Source organism: Simochromis diagramma, unplaced genomic scaffold, assembly GCF_900408965.1.
Source record: "Simochromis diagramma unplaced genomic scaffold, fSimDia1.1 OVJJ01000304.1, whole genome shotgun sequence".
NCBI classification, from domain to species: Eukaryota; Metazoa; Chordata; class Actinopteri; order Cichliformes; family Cichlidae; genus Simochromis; species Simochromis diagramma.
In genome coordinates, this window is record NW_024387030.1 from 19,394,872 (window position 1) to 19,410,758 (window position 15,887).

The 15,887-nt window shown below is 38.1% G+C and overlaps 1 protein-coding gene across 2 annotated transcripts in view; it reads right to left on the minus strand.

Annotated features, from left to right (window-relative positions):
* Positions 1-15,887, minus strand: part of kcnh5b (potassium voltage-gated channel, subfamily H (eag-related), member 5b) — a 177,646-nt gene that overhangs the window by 121,461 nt on the left and 40,298 nt on the right. For both annotated transcript variants that reach the window (XM_040041721.1, XM_040041720.1), the window contains exons 7-8: positions 4,811-4,968; positions 3,409-3,680 (exon numbers count right to left, since the gene is read on the minus strand). In XM_040041721.1, the coding sequence (XP_039897655.1) occupies positions 3,409-3,680; positions 4,811-4,968 (430 nt within the window). The remainder of the gene's footprint in view (positions 1-3,408; positions 3,681-4,810; positions 4,969-15,887) is intronic.

Sequence of the window (15,887 nt, forward strand, 5' to 3'; positions counted from 1 at the left end):
GATCAAACAGATTGTTTATACCACTCAAATGGATAATAAATTGTGCCAAGCAGGCAGAGTCTTCATGGAGTTTTGGCAAACTGAAAACTGGCTTTAAAAGTTGTACGTGACACGTATGAGGAAAACTGCCAAATGCTTTAATGAAAGATATGAAAACAAGCGAACACTTAAAAATAACCATTGGCCACATGATGTCTGCTTTTGGACTAATTGCTTAGTTTCACAGATTTTATCCTATACTTTGACTCCAAGTGCTAGTCCACAGTGCATTATTGCCCATTTGTTCTACTTATCTCAGTAATAAATAGAAACGCAAACTAGATTATGTCAGCCTGATAGCATAGAAAATCAAACTTGCCAACATGTGGATAGCATTGCGAAAGGGTTATTTTAATCCAAGCAATTAGCTTTTCTAATATTGTGGTGCTTTATAAAACAGCATGTGAAAATTTGAGTCTCATTGAAGCTTAACAGACTCAACTCCTGTCTAACCACTGCCACCGCCTCATGTTAACATTTATTCATGCATTTATTCCACCTCTTTTAGGCGGAAACATCCCCCACCTTTTTTGTGCACATTAACTATAAAATTTGGTGATAATGAACCTGCTACTTTGTGGGTGCTGTTTTCATCCACAATTTGTGAATCAACAGTGGATTTTAAATCAAACAACTGATATGTGATTGAAGTGTTAGACTTTCAACTTTAATTCAATGGGTTTCACAGAGATTTTGTGGTAACTGTTTAGGAATAGCTACCATTTCCCCCATTTTCAGAGGCTCAAAGTAATTTTTGTAAAATCCCTTGAATTAAGGCTGAAAGGCTACACTTCAATCACATGCTGATTTAAAGTCCACTGCAGTGGTGCATAAAAATTGTCTTTGCCCAACAGGTTGTGGATGTAACTGTACGGGAGTGACATTGACTCATAATGGCCCTTTACTGGACTGATAACATTTGAAACTGGAGTCCTGATCCATTCGAACTAGCAGGGCCATGATCCTGTCTGCAGGTTCATATCAACAAATGCTCCATCATATCCTCCCTCCATATCAGACAAACCAAAAAACAAAAACATCTGCCAGTCAAGGCAGATGGCTGCTCCTCCGTAAGCCTGGTTCTGCCAGAGGTTTCTTCCTGTTAAAGGGAGTTTTTCCTTTCCACTGTCACCAAGTGCTTGTTCATACAAGGTTGTGTGATTGTTGGGGTTTCCTTTCTTTTATTATCAGGTCTTAAGGTGACTGTTTTTGTTATTTGTTGTTTCAATAAAACTGAACTGACTTCTACTTTCTAAAGTCTTGTATTCACACATAAAATGCACAGTGTAAGAAGATCCTGACTTATCTTCAGATAAATCCCAGGACCAATTCTTAAGGTTACCACACAACTCAGTTACTTTAAGAAATATAACATGTGGGAACATTGTGCTTCATTCCTCTATGTAGTGTCCACCATGAGCCTGTGAAACCGTAACTAATGAGCTATAGTCAGGCTTTGGCAACTTGGGAAAGGTCCAGGGGACAAATAAGATTCAGAGCAGTGATTCTGTTCAACAAGCTGAAGATGAAGCCGGATGAGATTTCCATGTGAGCATTTTTTTTCTCTGAAATGCAGAATAATGGAATTACTTTTTTTTTTTTTTTTTTTTTAAGGAAAAAAAGGACCGTGCCAGGATTCGCCATTCACTGTGAAATATTACATCGCTAAGTCATTTGTTCAGATGATTCTTTGGGTTAACCACAGGGAGCACAATTTTCCATTTTTCATCTCTGCCTCACGCTGCCTTCTATTGTTCTTTTTGGTTATCTCCTGCTTTCATCAGCAGTATGGTGCTTCCAAGCAAAAGCCTTTAATATGTTTAGAGAAACGTTTTCAGCAGCAATTTTCCTGTTAATATTTTCCATTATTTAAATCAACTGTGATATTCTGTTCAATAATAACCTTAAAGCTTGCTGCATATAAACATCATGTGGGTTTTTGTGAAGAAGTCAATATTAGATACCAAGAATATCATGGTAATGATTAGCAGGGTATGTTAAACCCTGATATAGCCTGTTAAAAATGTAAAAATAGGATATAGAGTGGGTATTGTACTATATTTGTTTTACATTCTAATATAACTAAAGTATGTCAGTCAAAACTGAACTGAACTGGTCCACACAGCTGAGGAAAATGTCCTGCCTTACACACAATATACATGACAATAATTAAACCTTATACGGTGCACATGTCAGGTACACACACACACACACACACACACACACACACACACACACACACACACACACACACAGGTGAGCAAATTCAAATTCCTTCCAACTACAGTCTCTTGAGACAACAGCAGTCAAACATACAATGAACCTATTTGCACACAGCTGACCAGAATCTATCAAAATATGGACACTTTACGTGGCCCAAAAGCCTAACATAGACAGACAGTCAGGAATCCTTTTGCAACAAAGGCAGGACTGTAAAATTACTGCTTAATTATAATGTTAAATTGCTCTGTGGCAGCTCATACTAAGCCAAAGCACTCATCTGAGTGCACAGTTATGATACTCCAAATGTGGCTTGGCGTGTCCAGAGTTTAGGTAAAAAGTGTCCTCACAAGGGGCACTGATGTTAAAAGTCTGTGAGCGTATACATCAGGGCGAGGTGTGTGTGTGTCTGGTTTGTGTCATGGTTATGAATAACCATGTTTTTTAATCCAAGAATGATCTGCAAATGAGGCCAACACTGGGACATTTCCATGACAACTCCAACATGCTTTTCGCTTGGGCTCTTTTTTTAACATTGTTTTTAACAACGCCTTTAGTCACACATTTGAATGTTTAAAGCGTCTCAACGCATTTTTTTTTAGCATTTGGCCAGGTGCGATGTGATCCTACCATGATGATGTTATCCTTTTGTCATGGGGTGTACCCTAAGCACAAATTTTGACCTTATAAATATCATAAGTCGAAAGTTGGTGTAGTTAAAATGTTAAGTATTCATTGTGGTCCATTCATTGTGAATTCTGAATGTGATTGCACAAATGACTGTGCAACAAGAATTTTCAACCTGATTTAGCTGTCAGTAAATTCATTAGTAATTACCTCTTGGATGTCTTAAGTGTTCAACTATATCTTTAATCATTAAAATTACTAGCGTAGAAATAAAGCATTGGACTGACTAACTAACAACACCTGAACCTTTCAAACACCACATTATGTCAGCACATATCAAAACTCCATCACGAGCGTTCCTTCAGACAACTTTAATGTCTGCAAAGAATATTACAGCAGCAGAGGACAACTACTGGGTGGAAATGGCCTCCAGTACCATTTCACTGGCCGAAACATCAGCCAATACCCGTTTGCCCCGTGAAAATCACCAAAAAGCCCAAACAACACATGGCTTGTACTTACATCCCACCATCATCATGGCCACAGAAAAGATCTTCTCTCCGTCTGTGGTGGGGGCAATGTTTCCAAATCCAATGGTCGTCAAGCTGGTCATGGTGAAATACAGGGACGTGATGTACAGAGAATCTTTGCCAGGGCCGCCCTCCCATTCTCCAGAACCGCTGGCGTTGTATTGGTAAGGCGATCCAATGCTGATAGCCAGCTGATAAAGCCAACTGTCCATCTTGATGGTGTTGGTGGCTTCATCGATAACTTCGTAGTCTCCGATGCTGTACCTGTTTGGGGCAAAATCAGAATTTGAATACATTTAAGTACCTAGTTTAAGTAGTTTAAGTACCTTCAGCTAGTCTGACAACTGAACAATTAGATTGAGATTTGAATAAAATATCTTCTTCCCCATTTACTTTCAGCAGCCTTGACTAAATGAGAGATTATATTCTAAGAAAGCTGATTTCAACAAATCTGTAAATGTGCTTAAATATCACCATCTTCTTTCAAATACATTTATATGTATCAATTTAGTTATCCTGTTGGCCATTTGCTTACTTTATGTAAGACGATGTGGTGCTCTGGTTAAAAAAAATGCTGCCCAACCCAAATTTAAAGCATGCGGCAATTCAACATTACAGGTTTAATGTGCAAACATAGTAGGCTTCAAAGAAAATGACAGACAACATAATGCAGGAAAGAACTGTTTCATTACAGAAGCAATCACAACTATGATTTAGATGAAGGGAAAACTCTTTAAAAAATATGTATACCGTTTTTATTCCTTTCATTAATTGGGCGCATAAAATCTGACACTTTTATTTCTTATTTGCTTACAGTAGTGAATAAACAACTTCAGTAAATATTCATTACGGTTATTGAAATCGTTAATCCTTTATCATATGACAGACTTTAGGTGTGTTTATGGACTGTTCACTTTAATCTTAATAAAAATAAACTAATGCACCTTTGGAAGTATGCATTAAAAGTATTTAACTAAGTAATTTGAGTGTCTTACAAGAATACAAGAAATGTACAAAAATGACCATGGACTACATTTCAGTGAGCAATACGTTAGAAAAATATTGTTGTGTTAAATGTTCATGATTATGTGAAATTAAGGAACGATTTGAAGTGGGTTTCTGTGTTTTCATGTGGGAACTGTTCCCCTAATCTTGCTATGGGGCAAATTAAATTAGCATATTACTCAATATCATGTGGAAGAAACTAAACAAAGCAGAACAGCAGTGTATGATTTTTAAAACACAGATAGGGACAAGGAAGCAATGAGCATGCATGAGTAATTAGGTGCAGTGAGGTTAGGTAAATCCCTAGAAGAGCCAGCAGCAGCCTTTAGATGTTACTACAAGGGAAGGTTTCTTCAATGACTTTTGAAATCATTTCAAACACAGTGTACCAGATGCAGGCAAGCCAGTGGGCCACCAGTCCAAACACGCAGACCAGGAGGACCAGAACAGCAGCACCATACTCCAGGTAGTGGTCCAGTTTTCTGGCCACCCGGCCCAGACGCAGCAGGCGGACCACCTTCAGAGAGCTGAACAGGCTACTGATGCCCTGAGCAGCAGTGAGAGAGAAAGGAGGAAGGAAAAGGGAAAAAAAGAAATATTAGAAATGTAGGAAGGTATGGGGAAGGAGCGGGACGAGTACAGAAAGAGAGAAATTGGTTATTATAAGTTGCATCTATGTCAAATCTGTCTTAACAGTGTCATCACAACGGGGGAAATGAAACCCTGAAACACGTGTAGAAATGTTGAGACTGATATTTTGTTGCAACAATACTTTTACATGTAATCAAAACAGGCAGAAAATCGGAGCCGCCCACAGCAGCAATTAAAACTTTTGAAAAAGTTTGTTAGAGACCTTTTATGTGCTTACATAAGAGCTGCACAAGGGAAAATGAATTATGGAGTAAAGAAAACTCTAATTACAGTGTGCTTTTGTTGTTTTTAGTTTACCTGCAAGTTAATTGTTTCATTCAAAAAGTGCTTTATGTTCACGACTACAAAAATAACCCTACTATCAAGACTTGAACTACCCAAATTAGGATATGTGCAACAAATAAGACGCGTCTTTACAACCACATCAAGTAGTAAAGATATTGAGGTGTTCCTATTCATAACAGCAAGCCCAATTTTCATTACTTTACAATATATATCATTAAGCAGCTACCATGTTTGTATTCATTTTCTTGATAGAGAAACTGGTAGATATGGTCAAGCGATTTGCAGCAAAACAAGAGAGACTATTATGTTCTAAGCTGCACTTCAGCATCCATCAAAATTACAGCTAAATGACATTTTGTCATTTAGAAATAAATTGTTATGCAGCTCAAAGCTCAACGGGGGGAAAACCAGCAAAACTGAGAAAAACACAGAGAAAACATAGTTATTAGCCTCTATAATCCATCATTATCTTTCACAACACAATTAGGAACCTAAACCAGCCAAGAATTTAAATAGAGAATCACATTTAAGATTAATGATTGTAAATGTTTTTCAAAATTTTTCAGTAAAGCAGAAAATTAGATGCTGGTAAACGCTTGATAAAACGATACACTGAACTGGTTCTCCGGTGTTTGACCATTTGGATTACGACATATTACTTTTCATACACAGAAACACTAGAAACACACTCAAACTATAATATTGAACTAAGGCTGGTTGAAACATATGTTTGGGATGCTTATTTCTCCATAGATTTGTTTTTTATTCTTTTTCTAAAAAGTATTTTTATTACTATTAGTTTAGTAATAAGTTACACTTAGTTACACTGACCCAAGCTTCAATGTAAAAATTATCCCAATGTTTTGTATCCTGTTTACAAGCCCTGAAAATATATTAAAGCTCTGAGTATGTCTGTGGATGTTTCTCTGCTCAAAGCTTTTGTAGACTGGTTCGTTTTGACTGATCTACATACGATTTCAGTATTTAGTCATTTTTTTCATTTACTCGCTTTAATTTATTTGTTGACATGAAATGTTGCTTTAGATATCACAGGTACCTGAAATAAAATGACTTATGTTAGCACATAAAGCAATAAAGAACAACAAGCCTATGCACTAACTACACAACAACAACAACGACTTGTTGCCATCTTATTTTCTGATTGATTGACATGGGTGTTTTTTGGTGAGGGGTTGTTTTACTTGCAAGCACTTTCAGGTTGTAAGCTCTTGTCTTAGAAAATCTGTTTTTTCACCGTTTCTTCCTGCACTAAATGTGACGACAGTATTCTGAAAAAGGATGGTGCAAAATATTTATCATAGCTCTGGTTTTACTTGGCTGTCAACTGTACAAATGGAGAGTCGGCGAGGCTGTGTCCTGTTGCTACGTTAAATAGGTCATGTGATTTGGACACACTGTCGCAGGCATTGACTCCAGCGGGTTAAATCACATTTTTTGGTGTTTATAAAAAATGCTCGATGATGATGACGATGACAGTATTTATTTTTTTATTTATTTTTTTCTCTCCCCCTCATCAGTATGTGGATGAAAATACAGCAAAAATAACCGTGTTCCTAATATGAAGTATATGCAACAATCATTTTAATCTCTTAAACAGATGAAGACATGCAGTGTTGCTCAATGTCTGATCCATGAAGACTTCAAGGACCAGAGATGGACTATAGACAGAGTTGAAGATGGACTCCTGGATCTGTTACAGCACTTACAAAGAGAGACTAAACCACTGCAGCCTTAACACCAATGTCAAGCTTCAGTTTATGGATATGCACTGTTAGAAAAAACATCTTAAAAAAACAGTAATATTCCGGCAGCTGGGGCGCCAAAATAATACCGTAAAATAACAGAAAATAACTTACTCATAAAAATACGGTTATTTCCAGTAATGACAATACAGTTTGTTGCCCTAATTTTACATGGGATTTTGCCTTTTTCAAGTGCTTTTAAACATTAAATTAGGAACAATTTAATGTGATTAAACAATGAAATTACCTATAAACAAGGTCGATGAATGCGGCAATATGAATAATAATACTTAATCTTTCAAATAACGGACAAATATTTGTGAAATTATGATGCATTTGTGAATGTATTTTAACAATCTAAATTTGCATATGTACAGACAAATACATTTAAAAAAACAAGAAAATTATGTTTTATTACATTGCAGTGATTTTACGGTAATTTACATTTGAAATGTGAAATCACAGTCTATTTATGTGAATTTAATGATATTCTAGAAGAACAGTACAAAACTGTAAAATACACAGTAAAATACTTTTATATTAGGATTTTTTTTTTTACAGTGTGCTTTTAGGAAACTACTTCTCTTCTCTTCAGAGGACAGAGTGCTGTGGGTGTGCCTTCCCTACATACTGACTTCCCTAGACTCATCCAGTTCATCCAGCTAAAGGATATTTTGGCCCAGAATCTTACAGGTTCCTCAGCTTTGGTTTGATGCAGAGCAGAAACTGCTCATTTCACAGCACTGAGGAGACTACAGTGAGAATGATGAACACTCCAAACACAGATGCCCATGACAAACCAGAGGACATCAGGTCTACTAGCTGATAGACCAACAGATATTTGTAATTTTTGATTATCAAGACAAACACATACATTAAAATGAAAGAATTATATCGGTTTAACATAAGGTAACTAAATACACTCAACATTAAAAAAAAGTTTAAATGTGAACAAACATTTTTGTGTTATATTAACATGAGATAACTTGACAAACTTGATAACTTGTTAATTTAACATGTAAAAGTTGTGCAGTTATAAAAAACATAAAGTTGACTAAACATAACTTTACTTCCTGTAACTGATGTACTGTACAGATTTTTTCATGTCAATCCAATAGGTTATTTTTTCAGTGTACTACTACATTATTAGGTCCTGATTATTCAAGACCTTTTATTTGAGGAGAAGGAAATTAAATTAAATTCTCCATTTAACAGGGAGTCAATGTAGGAGAAATATTCTCTCTCTTTCTTCTCCCCATCAGCAGTCTCACTGCAGCATTTTGGATCAACTGAAGGCCTTTCAGGGCGTTTTTAGGACAGCCTGATAATAGTGAATTACAGCAGTCCAGTTTAAACGTAATAAATTCACAAACTAGTTTTCAGCATCACTCTGAGACAGGATGTTTTTAATTTTAGAGACGCATGAAAGCAGTCGTACATATATCTTTAACATGTGGTAATCACACAGCCGAAAACCACTGTAACAGGCTTTTTAATGTCATTGCTGACATGGCCATAAGATACTGCAGTATCTTATGGCCAGGTACTGCAGTTTTTTCCAGCTGGCTTCAGCCCCAGAGGTTAAGACTAAAGCACTGATATCACTAGTCTGGGTTCAGTATAAGTGTTAATAATAATGATACTCATAACTGATTCGCAGTCTTATTATAGTAAGACGGCATTAGAAAAAAAACTGAGCAGAAAGGCCCGAAGCATCAACAGCACACCATACTTTCAACATCAGCGAATGAGACAAAGTAAATAAATAACACTACGACTCTTTTCAGCCGTGTTATTGTCGGCTTTGCAACACATCACTGCCGAGGCGCCTGAAAGAGAAAGGTCTGTCTAAAAGCAGGAACATGGTTTTAGGGGGTGTACACGCACTAAAATTCACGTGTATACAAAGAAAACAAAACCTGGAGCTCAGTTATTTTTGGTGTCATCCCCACTTAAACTCTAACGAGTCTTTACAGAATTATCACAGTGTGCAGGTGCTTATGCAGCTGAAAACAAAACTGTCTTTGGACGTATCAAATGAAAAATGTGCCGAGAGATCAGCAGTTTTATAGGTTCAATACATACGGTTCCTCAAAAGCTGTAAAATATAAATGAGAGATTAGGCTAGAAATGAAAACAGCTTAAGGCAAATCCTGTCTTAAATTGCATCTCTGTTCGACATTACAAAGCATCAAAAAAAGAAGCACTTGAAGGCACAACCTTTGCCAGGTAAACACTGCCCACTCTCAGAATCAGAATCAGAAAGGGTTTTATTGCCAAATGTTGAGCGGGTTTACAACATTAGGAAATTCCTGCGGTGCTTCAGTGCAAACATACTGTTATAAATTAAGCTTAAATAGACATGAAAATAAAAATGAGAATAAGAATTAAAAGCGCTAAGTAGATAGATATATGATATACATGATATATACATGAGTGCAGGTGGTGATCAGTGCCAAACATGGAATGATGCAGTGACACAGCGTAGGGTCATGTGTTAGTGGTGGGAACAGTCATACGGTTATTGTTCATGTGTCCAACAGCAGAGGGGAAGAAACTGTTCTTATGGCGAGAGGTTCTGGTGCGAATGGACCGGAGCCTCCTGCCTGAGGGGAGCAGGTCAAACAGACTGTGTCCAGGGTGAGAAGGGTCAGCTGTGATCCGAGCTGCACGCCCCAGTGTCCTGGAGGTGTACATGTCCTGCAGAGATGGGAGTCTACAGCCAATCACCTTCTCAGCAGAGCGCACAACACGCTGCAGTCTCTGTTTGTCCCTGATAGTGGCTCCAGCGTACCACACGGTGATGGAGGAGGTGAGGATGGACTCGATGATTGCGGTGTAGAATTGCATCATCGTCCGTGTTGGCAGGTTGAATTTCTTCAGCTGCCTCAGGAAGTGCATCCTCTGCTGGGCTTTCTTGATGACGGAGGTGATGGTGGGCTCCCACTTCAGGTCCTGGGTGATGGTGGTACCCAGGAAGCGGAATGAGTCCACAGAGGTGATGGGGGTGTCAGTCAGGATGATGGGGGGGAGTGGGGCTGTGTGCTTCCTGAAGTCCACAATAATCTCCACTGTCTTCTGGGCATTCAGCACCAGGTTGTTGTGGCTGCACCAGGACACCAGACGTTCAACCTCCCTCCTGTAGGCAGACTCATCCCCGTCCGAGATGAGTCCAATAACGGTGGTGTCATCTGCAAACTTGATTAGCTTGACAGACTGGTGGGTGGAGGTGCAGCAGTTGGTGTACAGGGAGAAGAGCAGAGGAGAAAGAACACAGCCCTGAGGGGAGCCGGTGCTGATGGTCCGGGAGTCCGAGACATTCTTTCCCAGCCTCACATGCTGCTTCCTGTCCGTCAGGAAGTCAGTGATCCACCGGCAGATGGGATCAGGCACATTCATCTGGGAAAGCTTGCCTTGGAGATGGTCTGGGCTATGTTTACCATTAAGGGTAATAGTATTGTATTGTCTATATATTAATTTTGTTTTATTTATTGTTTTTTAAACGTACTTTAAGAACTTTGTAGCGCAGTAAAAATCAGATAAAGATCAGATGTGAAAAGGCAGTAGAATTTAAGAATAATTTTGAAGGCAAGACATTTCATGAAAGTTTGACTTTATTTGACCTTGAAGAGGTCGGAGGTCTAAAGTATCGTGATATTTAGAATCTTCATATATCATTCTCTGTCTAAATGTCAATACAAACAGTGGCAGTACGAAACATGGTTTTAAATAGCTCTACAGAGCATTATTATCTTGTTGACCTTCAGATCCATATTGTAGGAGAGGTCAGAGGTCAAATGTGACCTGATATTTAAAAACTTTATACAGTAGACACCACACTTGGAAGAATCATAGTTTCTAAGTTAGAAGGTGTTTTGTCAATTTTCCACCAATAAATCATTAAGTTGACCTTGACGATCTTGGTGGATGTGATTGTTAACATGACTCCACGCTATACGTCTACAAAGTTTTATCAGAATTCATTCAAAACCTTTTGAGCTGTTGTGTTTGCAGCCAGAATTACAGAAACGCAAACGGTAGCAAAAACATTACTTCCACCAAGGTGTTAATAAGTCAGTTTATTTAGTATGAACTACTTTCAAACTTGAACGTATAATAATATGAGTCAGTGGAGTGTAAGCTGATATTGCTCCATTACTAAACAGCATATTGCTGATAAGTAACTAGAAATTGCATATGCAACAGAAGAGATGGCAACTAGTCCATACGTTGGTCAACATTTTGACATCATCCAATGATTTTCATTCAGCTAGTAAGTAAGCTCCCTCTGCTACCAGTGTTTGTCTTCTAAATAGATTCCTTTATATTTTCTTTATGTCAAAAATCTACACATACCCAGTGAGCAGAGAACAAGGCTCATAAAAATAAACATAAGTCATTCATTCTTCTTAAAAACAGGAGTAGCAGCCAGGACCCCGGAGGCTTCTGCACGCTCTGCACAAAGTGTTTTAACACAATTAACAAAGCTGAGTATTCAGAGCAGCAGGGGCCAACACTGTACAGCCCCTAGCTAAATATTTACAACATTAGAAAATAAAAATTCTCAACTTTGAAGCAAAAAGATGGAACAGAAGACGGGGCCAGAGCCAGGAGGGTTATCTAAGGATGTTATGTAATAAAGAGGGAGATTGCTGAGCAGACGAGCTGCAGTTTTCTGTGAGCCTTCACCTCCATCCTGACATCAGCATTCAACCTCAGTTTCCCCGTCTGCAGCTGGAAGCCAGCTCACTTGTTTTACTCTGACCTGAGTAGAAGACCAGAGCTTTGCCCTTTAGCTTTACAGTAAAACATTATTTCGCTCTGACTGAAAGCCTGACAGCATCACTAGACTGATATTCATATTCATGTATGTTCTCTAGGAGATTTTTTTTTCCTCCAATTCAGTACAACAGTTATCGGAAACCATCTGAAAAAGTCTTTAAAAACAAATTGACAAATGCACCCTGGGTACAAATGAGATAGACTTGCTTACTAATTCTTTCCAGTAACGTTATTAGATTAACAGCTTTCAATTAGCCTGACAGGAAGTAATCTGGCATTTAATCATTGAGGGGAAAGGAAGTGACCAGGGAGCTAAAAGTGCAGTGAAACTGACTCAACTAAATATGCCCAAAAAATGCTGTTTGTTGCCTGTATGATCCAGGTACAGATGCATATGGTAGCTACAGTGGAAGAAACTAACTGAGAATATGTGAGTAAGAGAGAAAGTAGAACTACTTTTATATGTTACGTGCTTTATAAATAAGGATACCTGAGAGAACGAGGCATGTGAGCTGAATTTAATGTGTTGCAAATCTCCCTTTATATATATACAAGGAAAAACTTTTTAAGTAAATTGTATCGTTTGGGTTAAAACAGTGTGCTATGCAAATAGTGACATATGGGATGTATCGGGGGGGAAAAATAGTATTTATCAGCATTTGATTCTATCCATTCTTTTTCTTAACTACTTGTCTAGTCAAAGGTTAGGGAGGTGCAGGAGTCCATCTCATTACTATGGCAACAGGACCTAATTCATACAACAAAACAAAATCAAAATTTCAGATTTTACTAAAGATTACACATCCTATCACGTATCGTACAGCATATGGGGATCTTCCTACAAGTTCACTACAGCGTGTTCAGCTCTGAGTCTGAGCTGCATCTTTAGTTGGAACCTCCTCTCCCATCAAAGCCGAAGTGTGAGCTGCTTCACACCCTAGCACCAGTTTTAGATCCAGCTCTTGTCGCAACAGTCCTGGTGCCAGAAATTACAATACCTCAGGCTCTCACACACGCTTCCAAAATACTAAAAGCCCTGGCTGCACCACACATAAGGATGAATCTGCATCTGTGCTCATCTTCAAGGCAGTGATAGAGAAACATTTTATGTCACTACTATTGCTGTTGAAGACTCATTTTAATATTGAGTTCTTTGTTAACTTGGCCTGGTCTTCACTGGACCAAGAAGGTCAAAGCTGCAACTTCAACTTAACTCCTGCTGCAGGTTTTGAGTCACTCTCTCACGCCACAATCCCAGGCAGCCCTCTGCAGCCCTCCCCACCTCTCCTCTCTGCAGGCGCAGCTTCAAAGGCCTCCCCAAGGACTCGGACAGCTCCCAGCTCATATGTAAATGCCTCTAAATTAAGCAGCCACAGGACAGAGCAGCGCAGATGAAAAGAGCATGAGTCAAGAGCAAGCAACGCATGTAAAATCATGGCTCATAAGCACCTGTTTATCAAAAGAAAGCATGGCGAAGAGAGACGGAGTGTAGGCAGAAATTATGTGTCCATCGGGAAGCTCTTTTTCACAGTGCAGGCTTTTTCTTTTATTATTTCCACAGCTCAGGACACATTGTTGAGTATTCCTCACAGCGCTGGGAGCTTAGTGTGTTGTCAGGGTTTAATGCGACAAGCATTAAAACTCAAAATTGTTGTAAAATCTCATGATTCGACTGTGTTTTCAATTGCCCCTTCATGCCAAACAGGAACCAAACGCAAAATCCTCTCCAAGCAGCCAAAAAAAGAATGAAAAAAATATTTTTATATGGGTTTTGATCCCATATAATGTTTGATTTAACATTAAAACATGAGAGAAAATGTGAAAGTAAATATCTTTCCCATATCCTAGTACCCCAAAATAGCTCCAATAACAACGTATACAATTCATATCTTCAGATATAGAAAGTGAGGAGACACAACACCAAAACAAATTAGCAAAAAATTAGAACAAATAATTAGAGGGCATCTTCATCACCAGTTTTGTTTTGCATCTGTTTCAAAATGGCTCAGTGTTGTACATCATTTTGGTCAGAAACTATGTCAGAGGTTAACCCTGCTAACCAGGCATGCTATAGCTAGTAAAATGTGATTTCTGTTCATTTTATATAATGCATTAACTTGCACTACAAATTTTCCCACAGCTAGTACCTGTTACATTTCTGCTCATACAGTAGGGGTCAATCTAAAACACAGTCACCAACAGATAATGCAGAGAGTGCAACACATCAACAGTTTTCTTTCGTCAAACCAGTGGTGACAACAGGAAAAGACTGAGGTGAGGTATTTAACAGTTAACTGAGGGCCACCATAACTCACATACACATACTTTCTTTTGGCTATTACACTGAGGTTGAGAGAAGATGGCCGGTCGGTGTTGAACAGAATGAGTCAGCGAGCCGCTGATGGAATTTTATGCTTTCCAAAATAAATGAGAAGCAAATCATTTTTCACATATTTTTTTCACTGCTGTGCCAAAATGTATTAAACCTATAAATGGAGAAATGCATTTTTTGAACCATCTGTACTTTTCCTGCTATCGCATATCTAAAGGTCTGCTCTCTCCGTTCCGTGCTGAATTCACACAATGCAAAACAGAAAGAACGGGACGGGCTCTGATCATGCACTTTTAATGCGATCCAAATCTTTAATGAGTTCTCCATGTGCTCATGACCTAACTTTACACAAACTGTCAAAAAACTGTTGTTGTAGTTTTTATTGCAGTCTTGCTGACAGACAACTGATCAAATAAACACTTTCAACCTTAAATAAGAAACAGGTTATGAAATCTCTGGAGAATCCCTCCATTTTTCCAATTCCTAACACAATTACAGGCCTGATAAGGAGTTTTTATGTAATGTTATCAGTGTTAAAGTCATGTTTTCTTCAAAGCTTCACAGCCATTTTGACACAGACTTGTTTACACTTGTGTAGTTTATATTGCCAGGTGGGTGATAGCTTACAGCTATCATTAATTTTCACACATCTCACACTTGTGATGACAACTGAGAGGATGACTGAATGGCTTTTCCACAAGTATGATATACTGTAATACACTGTATTAAATATTAACATAAGATAGTTTAGACAGAACAATGTTATAACCTCACCATTCAATCGTTATCTAGAGCAAAGATTGGGCTGTACACTGTGCAGCAAGTATGTTCAGGATCGAATCAAAATAGACATGTTTTTTTTCTTATACTACTGTCTGGTTTTCAAGAATGGCAAATGAAAACAATGCTATGATGTCCAAGTGAAGTTGAACTTTGACCTGTTGATTATCTATGTTAACTTGTGATTATAATCTGCGAACTAAAATGTGTAAAACTAAATTTACAATTAACGTATGAACTCCTGAATTATGGATAAAAAATGACATTTGAACTTTAAACAGCAAAATTTGAATTAATTTAATAGAATCCAGTTCAACTGTATCTATAAAGCACAAATATCATCAGCTCTAGAGGTGACAACAGTGGCATAAAGTGATATAAAGTGCCTTGACAGCTCCGTAAAGGCATCTCATATTGAAACCCAACCATCAGACAACCCGCTATAAGCAAGCACTTGGCAACAGCAGGAAGGAAAACCTCCTAATTAACAGGAAGAAACTCTGGCAGGACCATGCTCAGGGAGAAGCGACCATCTGCCACGACTGGTTGGGGATGAGGGAAAGGAGACAGGACAACGGAGATTAATAATAAGCCAGAAATTAAATGCAAAGTGGTGCATTTAATCTTTGTGGCATCTGCATTTGATGCAGAACACCTGATTGTTCTGTAAATAGTTTGAAATGGTTATAATTTTTAGGTAAATAGCTGCAAATAACTTTGTTGTTTGTAAAACTTGTGCACAAGTTTTTAAAATTTACAATTTATATTTGCATTTCAAGTTATGAAAATGATCCATTAAACATTGTTGTGGTTGTCACAGTAAAAAAAAGAACTTGTTTGAACTTGAACTATGTTTTTGTCTGATTTTAGATC